Source organism: Grammomys surdaster, unplaced genomic scaffold, assembly GCF_004785775.1.
Source record: "Grammomys surdaster isolate TR1022 unplaced genomic scaffold, NIH_TR_1.0 1164, whole genome shotgun sequence".
Lineage (NCBI taxonomy): Eukaryota > Metazoa > Chordata > Mammalia > Rodentia > Muridae > Grammomys > Grammomys surdaster.
In genome coordinates this window covers 378,499-391,028 of record NW_021605583.1, presented here as the reverse complement: position 1 = coordinate 391,028, position 12,530 = coordinate 378,499, and the positions used below count along the sequence as shown (strand labels likewise).

Sequence of the window (12,530 nt, the reverse complement as noted above, 5' to 3'; positions counted from 1 at the left end):
CTCTCTCTCTCTCTCTCTCTCTCTCTCTCTCTCTCTCTCTCTCTCTCTCTCCCTCCTTCCATCTCCCTCTCCTTCTCTCTCCCTTTCTCTCTGTTTCTCTTTCTCTCTCTCTCTGTCTCTGTCTGTGTGTCTGTGTGTGTATGTGTGTGTGCACGCATGCAAATCACAGTATGCACAGGGAGCTCATAGGACAGCTTTCAGAAGTCAGTTCTCTCTCTCTACCTGTGGGTTCCAGAGATGGATCTCAGATTCTCAGTCTTGGCAGCCTGAGGCTTTGCCTATGGGGCCATCTCACCAGCCTTGGAATCTTATTATTAGAGCAACTTCCTGGTATACTTTAGGACCTGCCTGCTCAGGGAGGTATTATGAAATGGTTCAGGTGAGTTAAGTATGGGAAACTGTTTTGTTTCAACTGGAAAGACAGTGTCAGAGGATAAATACAACCTGTCTGAATAAATATAACACAAATTCAACAGACATGTTGATGGAGAATGTTTAAAATTCAGCCAGTGGTTTCTCTACTAAACACTGATAATGTTTGAGAAAACCAAATAAACTTGGTTTTCCCATGGAATCATGGGGAGAGGGATGGGCGAGCAGGTACACAGCCTCCTCGGGGCTGCAGAAATGGAGACATTCCAAGAATAGTAACCCCAGAGGCAGGCTGCTCAATGGCGTCTAATAATGGCAAACTAACCAGTCACAAACACTGGATGTGCCTTGATATCCAACTTGTTCAGCCCTGAAGCAGCTAAGAAGTTGGTGGACGCTGTGAGCCATTTTGTGCTCCTCAGTGAGTGACACTGGGTCCTCATTGTCATCAAGTGGCAGTGACTTACAATTCCTCTGTTTGGAGGAAATATTAGGCTGTTGCCTTTCTGCTTGTCAATGCTCCTTCTTTTTTGTCATTTCTCTGTTTCATCAGTCACCGGATTTCTCCTAAGCTAAGGAACACAAATCAGAGCCAAACTGATAGCTATACCTCACTCAAATAATGCAAATTCTTTCAGGGGAGAAAAACCTGGTTAAGTACCCAAAATTCCTGGAACACTTCCCACTAAAAACAAGAGTAAATCATTAAGTACTCATTACTGGAGTTGCAGAAAGGGATTAAAAAAAAAACCCACAGCACAAGAAGCAGACATCATAACTCTCAGGAATGTTTATGATGTAAACTTTTCTCCAATTGGCCTGGGTTCCTGGGGCATACATTATGCAAATCATTTTGCAGAAGCACCAATCTCCTTTTTCTTTAGGAACCCTTTGTGTACCCACCCTGTCAGTGGCTGGGAGCACGCCCTCCACCGCCTGCCAGAGCCTCACACATAATGTGGGCTTTGTTTACGTGTCCATAAATATTTCACAATTCCAAACCAGTGCAGTTCCCAGCACAAACAGAATGGAATATTTCTAGGCAATTTCAGGGTCATCAGCACACTACAAGGGCTCCTCTAAACAGAACCAATCGAATAAGGACAGAGGGTCGAGGGGTCATGGTGGGCCTATGTCAAGTGGGTCAGCCAGTGTCTGGGGGAGATTTCCCTAGCTGATAGCACAGGTATGGGGACAAATGAAGGGCTCTGTTTGCTCAAGGGAAACCTCTGCTACCAGAGCACTTGCCTTGGTATCAGGTGTTGGTGCCTGAGGAAGCAGCCAAGTCCCTCAGCTAGACACAAGTGGGAACCTGGAGACATTACTACCTTCTTCCCCCTGTCTGCTGCAGAATTCCTGCGTCACAGTCTTTGTTAGAAGTTGCAGTTGCAGGTTGGGAAGTGTATAAGACACCTACCTACACAACAGGGGTCAGCCAGAGCTCCGGAGCTTGCACAAACCTAACAGCTGGACAGTAAACAAGAGTCCCAAAGTCCACTTTAAACAATCACCAACGGGGAATTTTCACCCTGACTCAAGCACAACTAAAATCAGGTGTTTTTTTTTTTCTTTGCAAACTGATACAAGTAAGTTAAAAGGAATGATTAGCTAGGACACGGAGAACAACCGTGGAGAGAGCTACCTGTAGTCCTGAAATCATTTTCTTTGCTTCCTCCATTTCCTTTTCTAAGTGTTCTTGTTGCTCCAGCAGCTGTTCTTCCCACGTGGCCTCCAGGTAGGCTCCTGGGCTCCCAGGCCTCCAGTCTCGGGATAATGGTGAGTCTGTCTCGTCTGCAAAATCAAAGGTTGGATCATAGTTCATGTTGAAGAACATGATTTCCGGCAGACAAGAGCGCAGTGTGCTTCACAGGTCCAGGTCACCTGCCTTCTGAACCTGTCCGCAGACACACCGGCTCTCCACTAGGTGGGGCTGTGAGGCACAAAGAACTGGTTGTTAACTGAGGTACCAGGCTCAGGAAAGCACCAGCTTGGGGAGGAAAGTGTATCTAGCCCCTTTATCCCCTAGAAAACAGCAGGGCCCCTGCCACGGAGACCTGTTAGAGCACACAAACTCCCAACTCTGGAATTAACATCCCAGGGTCAGACTTGGCTTCCTCTCATAATGGACTATAATTTCCAAGCTAAATTAACCCTTTCCTCCACAAAGCACTTCTGGCAGTAGTGGGTTCCTCATTTGTTTGCTTTTATCACAGTGACAGAAATCCTAAAAAAAACCTATTCCTCTCCCCCCTTGGAGTCAGAACTAAGCCCTTTTCACACAACCTCGTGTGAGGCAATCTTGAAATAAAATTGGTTCCTTGTCTTTAAGACCTCCTTGAGTCCCAGCGAAGGAGGATGCTAGACGGGTCAGGCAGGAGTGGTTGGGTGGACAGAGGAGCACCCTCAGAGAGGCAAAGGGGAGGGGGATAGGGTGGGTGGTTCATGGAGGGGAGAGTGGGAAGGGGGATAACATTTGAAATGTAAACAAATAAAACTATTAATAAATAAAAAGAAACAAAAACAAAAAAGAAAAAACAAAACAAAAAACAAAAAAACAAAAAGACCTCTTTGCTCCCGTGTGTTTGTCTGCTTTGTACTAATCCCATGCTCTGCCATTTACTGTGCATTATGGAATACAGAGGGAGGGAAACTCTTTGAGCAAGCTTCTTTATTTCTAAGAAGTGCATAGTAACCATCTGAATTGTAGGATTAAAGAGTTTAACCAATGGCAGTGTGTGGTAGCACACGCCTTTAATCCCAGCTCTAGGGAGGCAGAGGCAGGCGAATCTCTGTGAGTTCAAGTCCAGTCTGGTCTACAAATCCACGTCGAGGATAGCCAGGGCTCTGTTACACAGAGAAATCCTGTTTCGAATAAAAAATTTTAAAAAAAGAGCAAACAAACAAAAATATTTTAATGTGGAGATTAAGAGGCAAAGCACAAGGACCCAGCAGTATTCAACAGTGCAGGAATTCAATAAACAGTCCTCTCGTCCCTCTTCGTAGCCTTAAGAGTTTGACTCTGTGGGTGACCCTTGGACTTTGAGACAGCGTCTCACAGTGTAGCCCAGATTGGCTCGAAACTCACTAGTTAGACTAGTTGGCCCCAAATTTATGACCCACCGGTCTCCATCCCCAAAGCACTGAGAATACAGATGTGCAGGACCAACCCCAAAGCTAGAACTGTTACAAACACTTGGGCTTGAGGGCAAGCAGAGAAGAATTTCATTTCAGGTTTTCTTTTGCAGGGTTTGGTTTCATTGCAACCCTTATGAATGAGTGGGCTTCAACCCAACGCTTGTACTTTGTTTTATCCTGAGTTTCTTTTTATGTTTAAGTGGGGGAAAAGAAAAAGATACTTGAGACAGACTCAGAAGTTTGAACAAAGAGAACTCTGTGGTCCTTTTGTAGCCCTCACACTCCGTCGCATGGTCACGGGCATCTTGGTTCAGACTATGTATTCCTGGCTCTGACCTAGTCAGCGAAGCACCAGAATTATCTTCACAAAATAGGACTATTTACCCGAACAGGGCTTCTGACTACCCCAATGCCATTTATCTAATTAGTAGGCAGCCAGCTAAGGGAGGGCTTCTCAAGGTTGGTATGAGCTTTTCTGATAGCCCAATACCAGAACTGACGTTCTATAAGAGGATAACTACACGAACTGGCTCAAAGGCATGAGAACCCTGTAGAGCTGACCCTCTACGCACAGACAGTGAAGACAGACATGGCCAGGAAGCTTAGCAGTCAGAAGCCCTAAAGACTTCAGGCTTTTAAAACCTCCCCCTGAAACAACCCAGACAGGCAGGCAGGCAGGCAGGCAGGCAGATGGTACCTGTTCTGTTCTCTATTCCTTCAGAGGGAATAATCACAAAATCGGCCTTTTCCTCTGACTGGGTTATAATGGATTCACTCTTTGCACTGTGGATTGGACTGGGTGAAGTCAGACTGTGATCAAACAAAAGAGAAGAGAAGCAATCATTATGAACAGGTATATAAAAGACAGTTTTCACAGACCATCTCAGAGACATCTTATTTACACCATGCCTAACATGATACCTAGCTCAAAATTAGAACAAATTAGATAAATGTTAAATGAATAAATAAAAAAAACTAGTTCTTGGGAGTATTTTTGTTTTTATTGTTGTTTAAAGATTTTATTTTTAAATATATATACATATATATGTATATAAACATACATATATATGTGTCTGTGTGTGGGAGTGGGGTGTATGCATGTGAATACAGGTGGGAGGTGTGTGATGTGTGTATGTGTACAGTGGGGTGGGGGTGCAGAGGGGGGCATGTGCAAGTGAATACAGGTGTAGAAACCAGAAGGGTATTGAGTTCCCTGGACCTGGAGTTTCAGAGGTTGTGAGCCGTTCTAGCTGGATACTGGGAACTGAATCTGGGGCCTCTAGAAGAGCAAGAAGCACTCTTTACTACTGAGACATTTCTCCTACACCCTAGGTCTTTTCTATAATAAGGCTGCCTTTAAGCATACTTGATTAAAATGAGAGTTACCAGAATAGGCAATAAATCATTTTTAAAGAATTTTGTGTATCCGCCACTATCAGTTCGTAGGCCCATGTTCAGAGGCTGATGGTTGTGTTCCATTAGCTTTTGGAGCTGGATCAAAATCATGTTTCAGTAATGAGTCTTTACAAGCTACTAGAGATCATCTCTAAGCTAATCCCAAGAGGACTCATGACAGGGGACCGACTTGGGGTAGAGACGGCTGGAGGGGATGCAATCCCTGGATGGGCAGAAGGGCAGGAATTCATCCACAGCTGAGCCGGAACAGAAAAGAGCACAGGCTGGAAAGACAGTTTACTGGGCAGGAGCACTTACTGCTTTTGCTGAGGACCCAGGTTCAGTTCCTAGCACCAACATAGTGGCTCACAACCATCTGTAACTCCAATCCCAGGGGATGAGACACCCTCTTCTGACCTCCTCAGGCACCAGGCACACATGTGGCGCACAGACATAGAATGTAGACAAAACAATCATACATATAAAAATAAACCTTTCTTTAAAATAGGAGGAGTGGTAGGACAAGAGAGAAAGCCCTGCTAGTGGCAGCTGAGTCGAAGCTTACTTAGCTCTAACTGAAGAATTAGTATTATGTTTGCCATAGCTTCATAGTTTCAAATCATCCTGAGACACTTTTCAATAATTCTTGTTCTGAGATTTTTCCAGGAAGCAGACAAGATGGGAACATGAGACTAATTGCCTCAGGGATCAAGGAGTCTGGGGATCCCTTTCTCCTCACACTACACTCTGAGAACATCAGCTCTAACACAATCTCAGGGGCCGTGGAGTCTATGGCTCTGCCCCCTCTTAGGAATTCTTTCCAAATCCATCACCCAGACAACAGTGAAGTGTCTAGGACTCACTGACCCCTTAATGTGCCCCTGAAGTCTCGAAGGCTAATCCTCACAACCACAAACAGGAGTTAACATTTCCTCTTTTCAGAAACCAGAGAAAAACGAAAGACAAGCGCAGTGGAAGTAGCCAGACTTCAAAACCTGTGGAACAGAGTTTCGCAGGCCTCCACAGCTGGCCAACTTTAGTGGAGATGATCTCAATTGGTACTATGCTCTCTTCTTTCTTAAAAATTATAAGAAAAAACAATTTTAAAGCTTCACATCATTGTAAGTAAGATGCTTTACCTAAACATCTGTAGGAAGCCGTGAGACAGGTGAGGGGCAGCAAGTAGTGTTCAGAAATGTTGAGTGTTTTCTAGAACTCTCTTATCTATTTTCACTATGTAGGCAATCTGACCTCCAGGCTAACATGAATTCACAGCTAAAAAGCTGAAAAGGGGCTGTATCCTTGATAAAGAGAGATTTATGAGTGCCCAGGCCCCCAGCATTTACCACTTACAAAACTGGGAATCCAGGCGCACAAAGCCTTTGTCAGCTGCTCCTCTTCCTCAGCTGACAAGGTGCTAGGATAACAAGCCCCACTGCCTGCATCTGGCTGGACCACAGGAGGGATGTGCGAGACAAACCAGAGGGAGGGTGTAGTGGGGATCTAGGATGCTGAGAAATGGCTTTCTTAAAAGCATAGACGCATGCTCAGTTCCACCTCTCCCCTCCAATTGAGTTGCCTCCCATATAAGGGCAGAAGGAGGCGGACGCCTGGATATCCAACCCCACCGGGGGAGTGGCAGGGCAGCCAAAGGAAAACAACATTTCTTTTTCTTGAAATGAGACTGCCAGGGTAAGGCCACGGAGGTAAGACTAGGAAACTAGATGACCAGGATCAAGGACCTCGGAGGGAGGAAAATCCTGAGGCGTGTGTCAGAGCAGCAGCACCTTCCTGGAAAAGGAAGGGGCTTTTAATCTTCTGCTTCAGGCCAGAGAAAAGTATCTTCGTGCTAATTAATTGTAAGACTTGGAATCCTCCCTAACTAGCTGAAAAGTCCTACTTGACGAACAAGTCATCTCTATTTACCATCAAAATCCTCTCCGAGAACTATAATAACCTCGTCAGAGAACGGCCGATTACAAACGGGTTCTACATACACATTTCTTAATCTACTATCTCACCAATATTAATTTATTATACCAGCAAACCCCAACAAAGATATTGCTAAGTTAGACTTACATCACTGTTTTAAATGGGTAACAGACGAAAAGAGTCCTGTTGCCCCTCTAAGTGCCTCCATTAGCAGACGTACAGGCTGAATCTGTGTGTGGAACCCGCTCCAAATTCCTAAAATTACTGTTTTGTAGAGCTACAAAACAGCAGCACCAGCAGCCTGTTCTCACAGAATAGCCCCACCAATCATCTCTTGTCAGGGCCAACCACGACCCCCTGTCCTGGCCCTGCGTCCCCTCATTTCCCCACCTCAAGAGCCAAAGTGGCTTCAGCTCACCATTTGACTTGTGTCCCTCCCATGGTCCCCTCCTGGCTCTGGCTTCAGCAAGCCTGCTTCCCTGGGTGAGGTGGGAGGCTGAGCGTCACATCACTCCTAAATTCTGGCATGTCCCCCCCGCACCGGGGCTCGAAGAACGGTTCCAGAGATCAGCCAGCCAGCGGAACGGTTCGCCCCGGGGTCTCCGGAGAAAGTAGGAAAGGCAGGGGGTAGGCGTCCTGGTCTGGGGGACCGGGATGCTCCCTAGGGTGAGCGTACTGTCCCGGTAGCTCAGACACCGCCGCAGCAGAGCCCCAGCGGAAGCCGCCTCCCATCGCCGGCGGCCGGTCGCTGGCAGCTGCATCTCGGTCTTTGCGGTCGCGCGGCTCGGAGCATCCCTCCGGACAGCCGCATCTTAACCTATCTCCCTCGGGGCAAGAGGCTCTGGTGGCTCCCGATGAGCGTCGAGTGGAGTCCGGTGTGCGGTGCTCCCGCTCGGCGCCGCCTCCCGATCCCTCCCTGCACCCCTCCCCACCTCCCGCTCCTCCCCCTCCCAGGCTGTCACACGCGGCCAGGCAGCGCTGGGCTTCGACCCAAGCGCTGCCGAAGGCTCTGGGCGGAGAGGTAAGGGTGCGGGCTGAGGCTGGGGCCAGGGGCGCGGTCCGGACCTGGCAGGGCTGAGGGCAATGGGAGCCCGGGTAGCGGCGGGGGATGGGCGGCGCGGTGGCAGAACCTCGTGGATCTGATAGTCCTGGTGCCGAAAAGCCCACCAACGAAGACGTTGCTGTTCCTCTCTGACCCCTCCCTTCTTAAACGCGCGGTTTCAAGACTGACCTAACCTAACAGGGGTGGGAGTGGGAGGTGGGGGGGGGGGGACTCAGCTCCACTCTCCAAGACTTGGGATATGCTGGCAGGATGGAGACTAGAGCTCCCCCAACCCCCAGGAAACCTACAGAACACCCTCCAGTATGCGGATCCCACCTTCCTTCTCCTCTAGCGGTTCCTGTGTTGCTGCCCATCCCCACTCTCAAACCCCCCCCCCCCCCAGGACTGTTCTGCTTAGATACTGTGAGAGGCTGGCCTGTTTACTGGAGCAACAGGAGAATTGAGCTTTGCCAGGGCATCCTTGAGAAGCAGCAGGGGAAGGTGTTTAGAAACCACAGGATGTCTATCCCATATTCATAGCTACGCTCCACCCAAAACTGCAACATCTCCAAGATTCCTGGGTTTTTTTAGGGGCCACAGAGCCATTAGGTGGTGATGGAAGTGGGCAAATGGCAGAACTTGCTAGAAGCTCTTCTTTCTTGAGGAATCAGTAAAGAAATAGGCAGAGTGCTGACTCTATACCACAGAACATGACAAAATCAGGAAGGAGAGGAAAACAGGGAAATGTACTCTCCTTTGACACATCTACGAACTGTTGCCGTCGCCTGGTGGGTCCCTCGCATCAATCTCTCAGCTCTAGCTGCAATCTGAGTCCTGGCTAGAGCAAGGAAGTAGTCACCCTTAGGAGACTCCAACTCTTTAATTCATAGGCACACTCAGGCTCAGGAAAGCCAAAGGCCAGCAGACATGCAGGAAGCAATAGACCTCATTATACAACAAAACAGCCTTTGATTCTGTACTGACACAGACAGGCACAGCCACAAGGAAAAGAGCAGTGGTTTAAGGTCTCATTAAAAGCACACCTACTGCTTCATGGTAGAGTTTCTTTCGGAGCTGGTCAAAAATGCCCTCTAACTGGATAGGGGTGAGCTTTACAGAAAATGATGAGGACACTACACTGAACACTGAAATGTTTAAAGGTGAATTGTATGTGGTAGATCCATTTCAGAAATAAAAACTACACCCATTATATGGAAACACTTTCAAGTCGAGCTGGGCTAGCAGTATGTGAGGATGATGGGAAGAGTTCCACAGGACCTCAATACATCGGCAAACCATCTGTCGAACAGGATGGGACTGTATGTGTGGAAAAAAGCAGGAGGAAATAAAAAAGATGGAAAGTACACATAAGGCACAATGAGACTTAGATAGCTCAGACCATGCTGGATTGGAGTAGGTGGGAAAAGGTCATCAGAGGAGACATTAAATACAACTCAGCAACACAAGTTAGCAAGGGGGCCAGGGTGTGTTTACAGGGGCACAATCTCCACGAGCCAGGACAATAATCTTTTTTCTGTCACTGTACTTGGCATTGGTCAGGCTTTTATTAGTGCAGAGTGTCCTATTCTGGCCTCTGCACTTGGCCCTAAGGGAAGCAGACACCCTCTCTGTGAGAGTCAAACACCCATAGCCCACTTAAATGCATACTAATGTGCCCCAATTCCCAGTCCTATAAAAGGATGTGGAAATGCTAATGCGTCAGACAGTCGTGCACAATTTCCTTTCTCTCTGGGAGCTTTTTCCAGCCTTCTGTGGCTGTAACTAAAGAGTCAGACTCAGCCTGCAGGCCAGTGCCAGGGACATGACTATCATAAACACTGGCAGCTGATACACAAACACTGGGCTGGGCTGGGCTCTGAGGTCCCCCCCAACCCCGTCCCATGTGAAGTCACGCCCCCATGTGGTCAGAACTAACTACTGTCACTGGGTTACTGCAGTTTCTGAGGGTGGGGAATTCACTAATACTGTGTCCTATGCTTCTGTCGGCACAGAACCCACAGGTAGTGACGAGAGCTGGTCCTTGAACTCGGAGCATAAACTGAGGAAAGCAAAAGAGCTTCTCAGTACTAGGTAGGGGTTGAACACAGGACCATCTGACAAGGCAAGCACTCTATCACTGAGCAGTAGATACACCTAACAGTGGGGAGCTGAAGAGGCCATGGGTGGACAGTAAGGAGTGGATAAACTCCTGAGTGACCCGGGCACTGTCATGTCAAGGACCAATGCCTCAGACCCATGGGAACTTGGCAAAGCCTTCCTCTGGTGTGAGTGCAAATGTTGACAGTGGGCAAGTATGAATATTTACTAATGATTGACCAGTGTGTACAAAAACTAGAAAGTCTTGGATGCTGGATGATTACAGCCTGAGACTGTTCACTTAGAGACCAACAAAGACTAGCTCATGCTTCCCCTCTATGCTGTTCCTAATAAATACCCTGGGGGATTCCAGGCTGCATGTAATAGGTGGTGCCACTCCATTAGAGTGCACACACCCCACCTGACCCAACTTTTTGGTGTCTGTCCTTTCTTCACTCCCTCACTATCCAAGTCAGTTTTTTGGGCCCAAGCCTAGAGGGATATGGCAATCAACCCCACAGGTGCCTTCTTGCTTTTGGTCTTGGTACTTGAAGCTCAGACTCCCCAAAGAGTGCAGCTTTCTGCCAAGACTCTAAAGGTAAAGAATGGCAGTCACGATTACCTGGAGCAGCTAGACTCAGACGGGGACTTCTGTTGACCTTCATATTGCTGCACAAGTGCCCGCACACTCCAGTATGGGTTCTCAATCTCCTCATCCATGCTGGCATTTCTAGAGGTATGGGGGTGGGGTGGGGACCAGAAAAGAGGACAGTGTTAGCCCTGCAGTTCAGGTCAGCTCTGCAGGAAGTACAGATGTCCTGCCACTCACTGTGCAGTGCAGGCAAGAAGATGAAAATGGAAGCCAGGAAGCCTGGCACACGCCTGTCATTCCAGCATCAGGAGGCAGAGGCAGGAGGATCAGGAGTTTGAGACCAGCCTGGGCTACACAGCAAGATCCTGTCTACAATCACACACACACACACACACACACACACACACACACACACACACGAACGCACGCACGCACGCACGCACATACACATGCTCACACAGGAATATATATACATTTAGAAGGTGAACAATTTAAAACAAACAACCCCCCCCCACCTTCTTCTAAGTAATTTAAAACCTAGTAGTGAAGGCATTGTCTGTGACACCTTAGGGTCATGTTCTCCTTTAGCAACTACACAACCCTCAAAGCACTTCCTACCATGAAGTTTCAAGGCAGTCTTGCCTTGTGGATATATTCCAGGACACAACCTCCCCAAGATGGAATACATATCTCCCAGTGAAGAAAACACACTGTGCCAAACACATATATTTAAATTTTCAGCCTGAGAGCAAATTTCCATACATGGTTCCTTACATTCTGCTAGCTGCAAAATAAACAGCTCAAAAGAAAAGGCTTAGCATGGCTTGCTGCTGTGAGCCTGTAATCCTTGCTATTCTTGAAGTTTAGACAGCAGGAGCCTGACTGAACTACAGAGTGAGTTCATGGCCAGACTGGACAACTTAATGGGACTCTGTCTCAAAATAAGACATCAGAGGGCTGAGGATATGACATAGGAGTCAGAGGGCTGAGGATATGACATAGAAGTCAGAGGGCTGAGGATATGACATAGGAGTCAGAGGGCTGAGGATATGACATACGAGTAGAGTGCTTGTTCAGCATTCAGAAGGGCTCTAGGTTCACTAGCCAGTATCACCAAAAAAGGCCAAGCTCTTCTCACTAAGATTTCTCTCCCAAACCTTCACTCCGTTATCCTTTCTGCAGTGTGGGGCTGTTTAGTTGATATTTCCACCGACTTGCACTGTAATTATCTAAGCAAAGAAATACCAGAGAGAGGAACCAGTTCGCCTTCCCCAGTTTTTTACCTCTGTCTGTATCGGAAGACATCCCGTCCTGACCGTGACATGTCATGGCACACATCAGCCAGAGCAGCAGCCGCTCCTTGGGCCACAGCGGTGGCACAGTGTGGTTGGTGATTCTGTACAGGGGCTTTGGAGTCTCGCCCCTGGCTCACTGTCCTGCTAGAGCCGGGTTTAAAATGCGCTGCCAAGGCAAGGACCAGCCTCATGATGGACTTCAGGTTTCCGTCCACAATATCTAAAGCATAAGACAGATCAAAAGGTGCTGAGAGGGAGTCAAGGGCTGTGGACGGATGCATTTAATATATATCTCTGGTACTGCAGTAAACCGGGCACACGGTCTCCATTATCATACAGCAGTGTTCAACGAGGGACACAGAAGGTTTAGAAGCAGCTACAGTGAAGAATCATAATAAAATGGTTAGATAAGAGAGGTACAGGGGGTCTTCAGGAGGTTGTGGGGCGTTCGTTACCTTAGAGGTATCAAGGATGCACTGCTAGCGGAAGTGAGTCCTCGATTGAGGCTGTGTGGGGTGACGCTTTATTAGCTAGTAGGAGAGGAATAAGAACAATCCAGGGAAAGGTGCACCCAAAGCTCCAGAGATCAGTATGATAGGGTGATGTCGTCTGTTAGAAGAGCTAAGGGCCGCATGTGGCTATGAGCACTTACATGCTACTACTCTGAACT

The 12,530-nt window shown here is 47.7% G+C and overlaps 1 protein-coding gene across 2 annotated transcripts in view; it reads right to left on the bottom strand.

Moving 5' to 3' along the window:
• Positions 1-12,530, bottom strand: part of Dixdc1 (DIX domain containing 1) — a 64,136-nt gene that overhangs the window by 27,620 nt on the left and 23,986 nt on the right. The window contains exons 4-7 of one of the 2 annotated variants that reach the window (XM_028783817.1): positions 11,849-12,080; positions 10,596-10,703; positions 4,205-4,317; positions 2,015-2,163 (exon numbers count right to left, since the gene is read on the bottom strand). In XM_028783817.1, the coding sequence (XP_028639650.1) occupies positions 2,015-2,163; positions 4,205-4,317; positions 10,596-10,703; positions 11,849-12,080 (602 nt within the window). Of the gene's footprint in view, positions 1-2,014; positions 2,164-4,204; positions 4,318-7,252; positions 7,385-10,595; positions 10,704-11,848; positions 12,081-12,530 lie in introns of those variants that run through there. The other variant, XM_028783818.1, reaches the window with a different exon arrangement.